This window comes from Penicillium cosmopolitanum, assembly GCF_028827165.1.
Source record: "Penicillium cosmopolitanum strain IBT 29677 chromosome Unknown utg000005l:1.0-4006212.0:1.0-4009387.0, whole genome shotgun sequence".
NCBI lineage: Eukaryota > Fungi > Ascomycota > Eurotiomycetes > Eurotiales > Aspergillaceae > Penicillium > Penicillium cosmopolitanum.
The window spans coordinates 1,373,416-1,385,560 of record NW_026622675.1 but is presented as its reverse complement, the minus strand read 5'-3'; the positions used below and the strand labels follow the sequence as shown (position 1 = coordinate 1,385,560).

Below are 12,145 nucleotides of genomic sequence, written 5' to 3'. Positions count from 1 at the left end.
AGAAATGGTCTCCATGGCGAGGAGAAAGTAAACGAATGATGGATGCCGCGGAGGGCTAAAAGAGTGAAAAACGCGTACACAGAGGTTATGCAGTCGACATGGTACACAGCTTGTCAATCAACAAGTCATCCGTAAAGGAGACGGAGATGGCGATGTGACAGAACTGATGGGGTGTCTGGCAGGACCACGAGGGGAACCCCGGCGTATAAGACAGGGAATGCACGGAGCTAGTAGCCGAAGGATTTTTAGTTGGCAAAGGCATCACAGTGCCAGCCAAGGCCGAAACGACGAGGCCGGGCACAACGCTAGGCCCCGAAACAGCGTCGGCGGAGGACTAGATCGTTCGGTGGAGACGCGCACCACTTTGAGTGATGGCTCAGGGGTGCCCTGTACGGTGCCTGCATCGTGCAGGGGCCAAGCTTGGGGTTCCCAGCATGACGATCCTATCCATACTGTTTGGCTTTTTGCTTTTTGTGTTTTGCTTTTTTGCAGTTGGGAGGATGAGAGAGATTGGTGACGATCTCCGGAGACCGAGGAGACCGATGGTGGCCGGGCTTGGTGCAGGGACTGGAACTTGAAACATTGTCGATCTCTCTGGGACTAAAAGGCAACCGGAAGCTCACAATAATGGAGGGAGCGGAGGACGGAGGACTGTACGAGTACGGAGTATGCCAGTGCCAGAAACAAGTTGAACTTGAACTCGGGGCACCGTCGGGACCGTGTCTCTTCGCTGCAAGGGCCACTTTGGAAACTTGTCCGGGAGTAATTCAAGTAAGATTGCCCGGTCACTCCGTATGTGGTATACCCAGGTAGGTATCAGAGTGATATTTTATGATATTATGCACCATTGATGGATTTTAAAATCATCCACTACATAGTTAATACTCGGTAGACTTGTAATACAGATTCCTCACTCAGTAAATACTCCTATTGCTAGTACTGGCTTCAAATATAGTGGCCAACAACCCCACATTGGATGCTGATCAGCATAGAGCTCAAGAATAATAGTTGTATTAGTACGATCCTATTGAGCAGAATAGATCTGTGATATTTATATGTTTATGCATTAATATATTGATATATTAATATTAATCACAATTGTGTTCCCAAGTTGCAGTGTTTCCCGCCGGCGAGCCAATTAGGTAAGGGAGAATTCGGCCACTTCTAATCTTCCAATCCTCCCCCACACTCGCCTCTATCATCATTCACCACCACCATGTCCAATTCCCTCGTGCCGGAAACACGAGTACTGGCTGTAGCAAGCCAGGTATGTCCTAACTATTCTATTATCCTGAAGAAAGCACTGACCCCTTTCCCCAGGTTGTATATGGGTATGTGAACTCTGAACTCCGCGTCTGCTCAGTGTGGAGTCATCGCCTGTGACGTCCGAGTCTCCAACTGACAGCCCATAGCCATGTGGGCAATTCAATGGCATCATTTGCCATGCAGTCCCTCGGCTGTGATGTTGCCGCCTTAAACACCGTTCACTTTAGTAAGTCTTATCATGTTTCTCGGCCAAGGTGCATCCCATCCACGTCGCACGAGACCATACCCCGCCGACCCGTTCCAACCGCGGGGAGCAACGGACTGATTCAGATAGGTAACCATACTGGCTACCGGCAATTTAAGGGAACTCGCGCAACTGCCCAGGAGATTACGGACCTCTATCAGGGTCTTTGCCAAAGCAATCTCACGGATTTCGACGTCATGCTGTCTGGTTATGCCCCCAGCGCCGCGGCCGTCGAAGCAGTCGGCGCTATTGGAATGGACTTGAAGAAAAAGTCCGGGAAGCCTGGCTCGTTCTTCTGGGGTAAGTGACTTCCCCATGTCTTCTTTATGGCTGAAGCTGATCTTTCGAACTAGTATTGGACCCGGTAATGGGTGACCAGGGACGATTATATGTGAATGGCGACGTCGTCCCAGCCTACAAGGAAGTCATCAAGCATGCAGATCTGATTCTACCAAATCAATTCGAAGCCGAGTGAGTCGTCCCATTAGCCCGGGGGAAACCCCATATCTCTAACTGAATCTCCCCAGGGTTCTCTCGGGCATCGAGATCACATCCCTCGCCACTCTGGCCGAGGCCATCACCGCAATTCACCGCATCTACTCCGTTCCACATGTTATCATAACCTCTGTACAGCTATCCAAACTCTCCCAATCAGGCTGTACCCCCACCCCACCAGAAAACTTCCTAACTGTCATCGGCTCTACAACCAAAAGCGACGGGTCCCCGCGTCTATTCCGCGTCGACGTGCCCGCATTGGACTGCTTCTTCAGCGGAACGGGCGACATGTTCGCCGCATTGATGGTCGCCCGTCTTCGCGAGGCGGTTGCAGCAGCCGGCGATGGTCTCCAATCAACCGCGTCATGGGTTTCTCCCGACAGCGTTTCGGCAACGACTTTACCACTGGCGCAAGCGACGCTCAAGGTTCTTTCCAGTATGCACAGTGTCCTTGAGCGAACGATGGAAGCCCGTAATGCCGAGCTGGCGAAGATGGCGCTAGAGACGAGCCAAAGTGAGGGGTTGAGTGTGGAGGAACAGCAGAAACAGGATTATTTGCGCCGGACGAAGGCTGCTGAGGTGCGTTTGGTGCGAAATGTGCAGTTCTTGCGTGACCCGCTTGTACAGTTTGAGGCGCAGGAATGGCGTAAAGAAGATCTTCCTGTCGGATTACAATAAGATATCCCATTCCGGCCTTGGTGATACATTGGACTGTGGATTGTTGGGACGGGTTGGAATTGAAGATCATGATCAGGATCATGTACAAGGAGAAAGACGAGGGGCATCTGATATTGGGGATTTCTACAGATAGATTTTAAGTATAGAACAGCGATTGTTGATAATTGATCACGTTTGATGAGTCGTTCTCGACGCATAAATTCATTAAATTCTTCCGGGTATTCCTTGAATCTAGAAATACTCCGATAAATCGACCACCCAGCCCAGCCCAATCCAGTCCTTTTTGTTTCGTCTTTCTCAATCCCAGACTCTAAACGCCAGTGCTGCCGAATCCACCAGCACCACGGACACTCTCCTCCAACTCCTCGACGACGGCAACCTCGGGGGTGTAGATCTGCAATATTATTAGACCCAATCTGACAGACAAGAAGAGATTCGCATCGCAATGGGGCAAACTTACCTTCTCCAGAACCAGCTGGGCAACGCGATCACCCTCCTTGACTATATCCAACACATCAGTATGAAGTCCCATCCCAGCAACCGGGCAAAAGATCCCGGGGTTTTTCTTTCACATACCGGGAAAGTCGACGTCGGAGTGGTTGAACAGAAGAACCTTTACCTCACCACGGTAGTCGGCATCAATGACACCAGCACCGGTATCGATGAAGTGCTTTGAGGCAAGGCCAGAGCGGGGGGCAATGCGGCCATCTATTCACAAACAAATATACACGCATTAGCATAATCCTGAAATGATGCCAACTAAGTGTCAATTGACAATCCAACAGATTCACATACAGGTACCCTCAGGCACAGCAATCGCAATACCAGTATCAACCATAGCCTTGCCCTTGGAGGGAATAACAGTCTCCTTAGCAGCGTAGACATCGTACCCCGCAGCAAAGGCGGAGCCCCGCGTCGGGGCGCGAGCAGAGTCAACAAGCTTCTTCACCAGGAGAGGAGGCAGCTGTTGCTGGATGGAGGTAACGGCAGGGGCATTGGAGGCAGTCATTGTGTCGTTGGTCTTGGTGCGTTTCGCAAGCGGGGAGGTTGGGAGGGATGGTGGTTCACGGGTGGCGGGGATGGAGTTGGAATTGGATGACGAGGTGGGTGGGGTGGTCTCTTTGGTCATGGCAATTCCGAGGGGGGTTGTTGGAGATAGTGAGAGGGTGGAAGAGGAGGAGGGCAGGTGTTGACTGTGGAACCGAGTTCGTCTTTCATCCACGAGAGAGAATTGCGGTGTGTCCACTGGCCGTAGACGTCCCTTGCGCGTGTTTCACCGCTGGGACGCGTTCGGCTTTCACCGCCGGGACGCGTGAGTGGGTGATGGGTGGGGATATAGGATCATTAAAGGAAGCTGTAATAAAGATATCGTCGGGCGGTCGTTTACTCAAAAATAGGCTCAGTGATTGATCTAGGTATTAATTATGTGTGGCCATACTGTTAGTAAGTAAATGTTTGAACGCCGAACCTACCTACAGGGTATAACCATACTAGTATACTCTATAGTAATGACTATAGCATGACATGCTGCTACCACAAGTCAATTGACAGGGACTCGAAACTGCTTTATTCCATGGAAATACTTCATCTGTGGTTAAAACTATTCATTTAATGTAACTTAAAACTTGAAGCATACTAGTAGACAAAGATCTTCTTGTCAATTCCTGCTACACAGATCTCGCTGACTAAGGAATCTGCTCCCCGCTCGCCGACCGAGGGCGGCTGGGCCGAGGTACCCCGGCTGTCCCTAGATTGCTTCACACCGGAGATCTGTATATATCTCACGGACACTCTTTGATCTCCTCTTTCACCCGACCTCTACTATTACCTGGTCCCTTTTTCTTTTCCTTCATTAGTCTACTTCTTCATCATGGCAGGAGAAGTGCGACAGCCCATTGACATTCCGTCACTGGAGCGGTATATTGACCAGAACGTGCCAGCTCTGAAGACCCCATTAGATGTGAAGCAGGTGCGTGATCCCGAGCCCTATCACAACCCTGCAGATACTAAGACCAAACGCCCTAGTTCGGATTCGGCCAATCCAACCCAACCTACCAGCTGACCACCGCCGACGGCAAGAAGTTTGTCCTGCGGAAGAAGCCCCCCGGCAAGCTGCTCTCCAAGACAGCCCACAAAGTCGAGCGCGAGTATAAGATTATCCGAAGCTTGGGCGATACCGATGTACCCGTTCCCGATGCGCTCTGCCTTTGCGAAGACAACGATGTGATTGGCACCCCATTCTACATCATGTCGTTCCTGGACGGTCGACACTTCACCGACCCAGCGATGCCGGGGGTTAGCGGCGAGGAGCGAAAAGCACTGTACGTATTTTCGCTACCTGCAAGCTGTGATTAAATTTAGTCGTTGGTGGAAGATAACTCACAGGTGCCTCGTTGATTTAGATGGAAATCCGCCATTCAAACGCTAGCCAAATTCCACCGAGTTGTGCCCAAGTCAATTGGTCTCGAGAAATTCGGCAAGCCATCAGGCTTTTATGACCGACAAATCGCAACCTTCACAACAATCTCACGGGCTCAGGCCCAAGTCCTCGACGTGGATAGCAAGGAACCGGTCGGAGAACTGCCACACTTCGAAGACATGGTGCGCTTCTTCTCGCAAAAGTCGTCCCAACCGCGGGATCGGGGCACCCTAGTCCACGGCGACTACAAGATCGACAATCTGATCTTCCACCACACCGAGCCGCGAGTAATTGGCATTCTTGACTGGGAAATGGCGACCGTCGGACACCCGCTGTCGGACTTTTGCAACGTCACCAGCCCGTATATTCTAGAGGGGGCGGATTCGTCGACGGAATCGTTCCAGCCCGGGCGGACGCCGGGTCTGCCATCGCGTGAGGAATGCATGCGTTGGTACCATGAGGTGTCTGGATACGATCCTGTGGGCGATATTGTTTGGGGAGATGCATTTTTTGCTTTCCGAGGCTCCGTCATCATGCAGGGCATTGCGGCCCGGTTCGCGGCGCGACAGGCTAGCAGTGCGAGGGCGAGCGATTACGGGAGTCGGGCCAAGCCGTTTGCTCTTAGCGCCTGGCACCGCGTGCAACAGGTGCAACAGAAGGGTAAGTTGTAATCTCGTATGTCGATCGATCCTGCAGTTTGCTGCATATGTACATAGCATGATACAGATGTAACTATGTTACTCTTGTAAGTACTGGTACTTATAGTAGTACTTTTTATATCTTATATCCTTATATCCGTATGAGTATACTGTATGTATACTCCCAGCTGGTGCAGTGTAGTTGAGTACTTACATCAACTGATTCACTACAGAGTGTTCGCACTGCATATTCTGCCTGATTACTATGTACTCTGTACTTTTACTTCTCCTTCAGTCTAGTTTTGCGAGGTGTGGGCCGCGCTTGTCCATAGTTCCCGCCTTCCTTCGCCAACCCGAGGCAAATGGGACCCACAATACAATTGATTAAAATACTCGGACTTACGTACGTACACCGTCTCACTCTCACGGCAAGATATTGTCGGGACTAGATACGCTAGTGTGAATGGGGTGTCAGCACTTGGCCCTATTTGGTCCACGTCTCCCGAATTGTGTTGCGGCACCCACATTACCACGTCAATGCGGCGCCACCATGCAGCGAACCCTTCTAGTTCGAAGAAGAGGGAGCATCTGGGAGGGTCAAAGGATGGGAATCAAGGCTTGCTGATGTGCCTGCTGATGCTGGTGGGGTAGAAGCGCGATCTCCCCTCGTGAAAAGAGTTTCTGACGCAGATGCACAGATGACGGGAGGGGGGGGGTTGGGTTGAGTTGAGTTGGGTTGGGGCTACGGGCCAAGAGCCAAGGAAGTTGTGAGAGGTGACGGGACCAGAAGATCATGCATATTTGCTTTTTGCCAGGGGGGGAGAAATGCGGTGTGATTGGTTTCTGCAGCGGGGAATGAGGCTGCCCTGCGGCTCTACCACGTCAAGTGAGGCTGAGGGAGGAGGGGGTGAAGAAACAGAAAACCCACACCCCCCTTTTTTTGTGGGAAGGTAGATGAGTTGCGAATTCCCGAGGGAGCTGTCCATGGGCATGGGGGGGGCCTCAGGATGTCCCCACCACAGTGAGTCTGTCTCAGCCTCTGCTTTTCTCTCCATTTTCTCCATTCTCTCTTCCTCCGGCCGTATGAGTAAATATGTAACTCTCTCTCCCTCTTCCCCTCTCTCGATATCGGAGCGGTCCGTCATGGCCTGCTCCTGAAACAACAGGCAGTTGTTGCGTTGTCAATCCTTCCACGAACGAGGCTAGACGAAGGAACAGGCATTGGTCCAGGATGACCACGGGGGGCAAGCAATCCACCGAGTGGAGTGAGTCGTGCAGGTTCCCTTCCCGGGTTTAAGCCCCGGTGGAGCGGGGACGCTGCCACTCGTCGTAACGACAACCCCCCCGGTTGATGACTCCGGAGAGAAATAATTTAACGGTGGAGCCTGGGAGTGCTGGACTGTGCGACCCCTAATCTTCCGAGGGAGAGGAGGAGGAGGAGGGAGGTTGTGTGTGTGTGAGAGAGAGGGAGGATTGAGGTGTTGTCTTGGTGTAGGTGTAGAGTGTAGTGTAGTGTAGTGCAGAGTACAGAGTAGAGTACTCCGTGTTCAGTCAGCAGACTTGCACTTTCACTTTCCTTGCGGGGAATTCACTTCTTGGAGCCTCGGGTTCCAAAGGCCCACTCACTTTTCCCAGAGCCGCATCAACACTTTTTTTTTTCCTCCTTCTATTCGACATTGCTCGTCTTTTTACTGGTATTTTTTTATTGTCTTTTTTTTATTGTATTATTTTCCCCCTTCTACTTTTTGACTTCTTAACTTTTTACTCTTTTTGGTCTCATTTCATCATCTACGCCTCTGCTTGCCTTGAAGGAGCTGCGCTTAGCTCAGAACTTCCCCTCCTCTCTTTCCCCCTCCCAAAAGTTGAGAGCACCTCAACCCTCTTTTCCCTCGATATCATTCGAGGGAATGGCGTGGAATATCCGTTGAGCCTCATCCCACCCCTCTCCCGGCCTTGCTATTTGTTCTTGACTCGATCTTCTCCCGGCGTGGTACCTCCCCCTTGGTAAGTTAGCGGCTCCCCAGTCCCAGAGGTCACAGTCCCCGTTTTCCCGCTCAATTAAGGCTTGTGACCTTGACCTACTCGTACCAATCTCACTCCCACCCCCTCACCCACCCTCTCGAACACTACCCTACTTGATACTCGAGCTCTTCCGGATTCCTATCGTCCTAACCAGACGTCGATGCCTGGGCCATGGGAACTACAGAGCCTGAGGTAGCAAGGCGACAAACACACGAGTAGTTCACAGCTTCAGCGCTAACCGAACATCCCACCCGCAGAGCCTCTGCCGCGACGACACGAGGTCCTCCCGTCCAACATCGTGCTATGCTGTGCGATCGAGCGTCAAGTCCACCTGCGTCGACACCACATCCCCTCCCATATAGGCGCCGTATGCGCCCGGCCCTGCCTTCATGACCGACCTCTACGATTCGGACGATGCCATGAATCGGTCACCTCCACCAGTGGCGGTGTGCCCCAAGTATGAGCCCGACGATGCCCGGCCCCCATTCGTCCCTCCGTCCGACGATGTCACCGAGAAAGGCGACAAGGGAACGCCAGAACGTTCCCGTAAGCCGCACCAGCCGGAAACCCAGACACACACCCGTTTCGGCGACTCGGTGCTGATCAACTTTCTAGCTCCAGGCCGTCCCGATATCGCGGCCTATGAGCGCGACAACTCCTTGACGGACTGTTTCAGAAAGAACCGGAGCCCAGTCGATAAGAAGCCATTGGATGGACCAGGAGGATTGGTTTCCAAACCGATCGAACCGCCCAAGCCCACCACCGCCGAACCCGTGAGTCTCAAGGAAGAAGAACCTCTCGAGAAATCTCTGGGAGACCAGCCTAGGAAAGACCATGAGCGGCCACTGTCACCACCGAATAAGCTCCCAACTCCCTTACCCCGGCTGGCGCCGTCCGTGGATACTCCTCGCTCTCTCGACTTCCCGTCTCCGGCACAACGTCCGCATCGTCTCAGCGTCTCCACCCTCACACATCCAGAACGAAAACTTTCGCTTGATCATCATCCTCTCAGTGACATCAAACAATCTCCCGAGCTGAAGAATCGCTTCTCCCTCCCGTCTTTACAGTCGCTCTCGCCTCCATCATCATGCGCAGCAACATCTCCAGAGAACGGCGGCACTAACAATAGCAGTGGTAATCCCAACACTCAGGTGCTTCCATCTATTCAATCAGCACTCAGCGGACTCTCCTCGAGCGATTTCCCTCCAGCACGACTCAATGCCATCTCGCCTTACTCATACCCGCCCTCCTCATCGTCACAAAATGATTCACCCCATGATCGGCAATTGACAAGGCAATTTTTCCCGCCATCTCAGATGCCCACGCCATATTCACACTTTTCCCCCGTGAGTGCCAAGGACGCATCGAACAATCCGTCGCCGGCGACATCGTCATATTGGAGACCTCCACTACCAGCACCCCCACCCCCACCACCTCCTCCTCCACCATCACAACCTGCGGAGACCCCACACCATGCGCCTACTCCATACGATATGTCTCCTATGACAGCGAAGAGTCCAGCAACGAGCTACCCAACACCGACTGAGCAAATTGCCCCAACTCCCCCAGCTGGTGAGCGAGCTGCATTTAATGCTGCACCGCAACCACCCAATGGGCTCACAGTGCCGGGTAGCTACAAGTGCACACATCCTGGTTGCACGGCGGCACCTTTCCAGACGCAGTACCTCCTCAAGTGAGCTCCCACCACCCAGAGGTTGAAAACTTACAGATCTAACATCAAAATCACCAGTTCCCATGCCAATGTTCACTCGCAAGACCGGCCACATTTCTGTCCTGTTGATGGGTGCCCTCGTGGTCTCGGCGGGAAAGGCTTCAAGCGCAAGAATGAGATGATGCGACACGGTCTGGTACACAACTCACCAGGCTACGTCTGTCCATTCTGTCCCGATCAACAGCACAAATATCCCCGCCCAGACAATCTTCAACGGCAAGTGGCTCTTCCAACTGGTATCACCAATTCAATCTAACACCATTTTAGACATGTCCGTGTTCACCACGTCGATAAAAATAAAGACGACCCTATCCTCCGGCAAGTCCTCGCACAGCGCCCGATAGGTAGTTCACGAGGGCGACGGCGGAGAATGAATTCGGGATAACCCACGAGGCATCATATAATTGATGTCTTCCCTTCGTCTCAACGAGCGGTGCTATCTATATACGATACCCACCCACCATGCAGCAAGTCATGGTGTGGGTCTACCCGCCATTGACGGCATATACTCCCCATCCTAAGTTACGCGTGACGAATTTCCATCTGTGATACCTTTCTTCCAGCTCTGTTCCTTCGATGATACCATACCACATGTCACTCTGTTAGAAGCATGATGATACACGGGCCATTCGTTTTGTTATTGTTTTTTATTCCTCGTCACTATTATCCACTCGACAGCGTTTCTTCTCCAAAATGGTCCATTCGTTTGTCTCCTTTATCATTATTTTTTGATTCTGATTTTGATTCCAAGGATTCGGTGTTGGTTTCTCTGGTTGTTTTGAATCATTTGGTCTATTCAATTGTGGCTAGCACCAACAAGGAGTTTTGATTCGGGGTACTTACGGTTCTTTTCTAAACACTTTTCATCGATTGTTTCTCCTGTGGTAGATCCCAAGGGTAGGGTAGGGCGAGACCATACCACCTACCTAGGTAGTGTAGCATATTGCAAGGCAAGATAGAAAGATCACCATCAGCGCTCCCGCACTTGGGTACCATCCGGCAGTCGATCTCATGAACAGAGCCGCAAACGCCATAAAAGAACCTTGGAAAGATTATCCAGTTCGGGAATATCGCAGATCGTTGCGGTCGATTAGAATAGCAAACTCCACACAGCCACCATGCAAATGCGTAATGCTCAACTTCATCCAGACATTTCCAGAAATTCGGCCTAGGTTTATCCCAGTCTACTGACTTGTCTCGGGGTAATACCGAGTAAGAAACGTCTTGCGATACCTGGGCCTAAACCATACAGGCGAAGATTAAAGCAGTGACTAAGATGTCCGAATCCTGGTCAGCGATCATGGCCACATGGTGAAATGCCATGTGGCGGGCAGAGCCCCAATATGAAACTGGGTCAAGTTGTACACAGGGGTTGAGTGGATGGTGCAACGAAGGGAAAGGGAGAGAGAGATTTAGTGGCAAATAGTGCATAAGCAGGGCAGCACAGGACAGGGCAGGGCAGGGCAAGGCAACAGGACAAGGGAGTTCCCTGCTTCAAATATTTCGTGTCGACAAACAGTCACGGTACTCCATACTTCGTAGGCAACGTCAATTTCAATTTCTCTCCAACAAGATTGTAAGGAATATTGGCTCAGCACACTGACGTATATACTACTAGTACCAAAACAAGGCACCGAAAAGAGTAGGCCAAGAGATCTCGTACCCAAAAACCAGCCAGCTCTTCGGCCCCCACAGATAAAGTTGTTCAGACCCAGTTTGTATCCACTTCGCTAAACTTGACTTGGTCAAGTTGAGAGGAATTCCGTCGGCGGAAATTATCTCACAATCAAATATCATATGGAATTCTGTAGTTGGCGGAAGACTAGCCCTAATAGTAGTAGTTAGTTAGTACTCCTCACTCTGACCCCCTACCAACTCTGGAAGAAAAGACGGCCGATCCCCGCAGCACTCAAATCAGCCCCCAAAAAGCCGCAAGGACACCTGCCTGATTGAGGGAAATGGTATCAGACACTGGAGAGCATAAGCAAGCTTAGACACGGGTGTACAATCTAGACCTACTAGGTACTACCCAAACCGGGTGACGAATTCGTTGGATTTGCCGAGCTGGTACGGATACCATGGTCCATATGGTAGCTGGCATTTGCCAGGTCGTATGTACCTATCTCCGACCCGAAGATAAGTCGAGGCATGATAGGTTTGAATTAGTTTACTCCGTAGTTGTAGTCGTACTATGTAAGCACAGGGATACGACACGTTAATCCCAATCAAACCCACCCCACCCGACCCCCTCTCACCCGATCCGAAAAAGGCTCAGGCTCAGGCTCAGGCTCAGACTCAGCCACTACATACCGACTCTTTTGACTTAATCGGGCGCTACTGGGCGACTCTTGGCGCAGATCATCGCTGCGGGGAGGATCTCGGTCGGATGAACCCTGCGTAAAAGCGCGTCCGATCCATAGTCGCTATGCGCATACGCATTAATCCATACGGTGTGGGAATAGGCCAAGAAGGGAATGGACTACGGAGCGTATATGCTGGAGTAAATATTCAAGTTCAAGTTCCGAGTCTTTTCTAGGATATTGGTCATGTGTTAAGATTCAAGTTGGCCCCGGGAGGGGGTGAATTCGAGATCCGCCCTTGCCCTTCTCTCTTGCTGTAGTATGGTATATTTAGCTTTTTGTCTCAATAGA

General features: G+C 51.5%; 3 protein-coding genes across 3 annotated transcripts; all 3 read left to right on the top strand.

The window, feature by feature from the left end:
• Window positions 1–1,216: 1,216 nt before the first annotated feature.
• On the top strand, window positions 1,217–2,683 carry N7509_003560 (pyridoxal kinase; the record flags this gene model as incomplete). Its single annotated transcript, XM_056628197.1, has 6 exons — window positions 1,217–1,267; window positions 1,321–1,331; window positions 1,413–1,492; window positions 1,601–1,810; window positions 1,864–1,981; window positions 2,038–2,683. 6 exons carry the CDS (start codon window positions 1,217–1,219, stop codon window positions 2,681–2,683), a joined length of 1,116 nt encoding a protein of 371 aa, XP_056490931.1.
• Window positions 2,684–4,553: 1,870 nt separating this feature from the next.
• On the top strand, window positions 4,554–5,773 carry N7509_003559 (phosphotransferase family protein; the record flags this gene model as incomplete). Its single annotated transcript, XM_056628196.1, has 3 exons — window positions 4,554–4,652; window positions 4,709–5,004; window positions 5,086–5,773. The coding sequence occupies 3 exons, from the start codon at window positions 4,554–4,556 to the stop codon at window positions 5,771–5,773; spliced, it is 1,083 nt and encodes a 360-aa protein (XP_056490930.1).
• Window positions 5,774–8,151: 2,378 nt separating this feature from the next.
• N7509_003558 (uncharacterized protein) lies at window positions 8,152–9,838 on the top strand (the record flags this gene model as incomplete). Its single annotated transcript, XM_056628195.1, has 3 exons — window positions 8,152–9,455; window positions 9,513–9,730; window positions 9,762–9,838. The coding sequence occupies 3 exons, from the start codon at window positions 8,152–8,154 to the stop codon at window positions 9,836–9,838; spliced, it is 1,599 nt and encodes a 532-aa protein (XP_056490929.1).
• Between the last annotated feature and the right edge of the window lie 2,307 nt (window positions 9,839–12,145).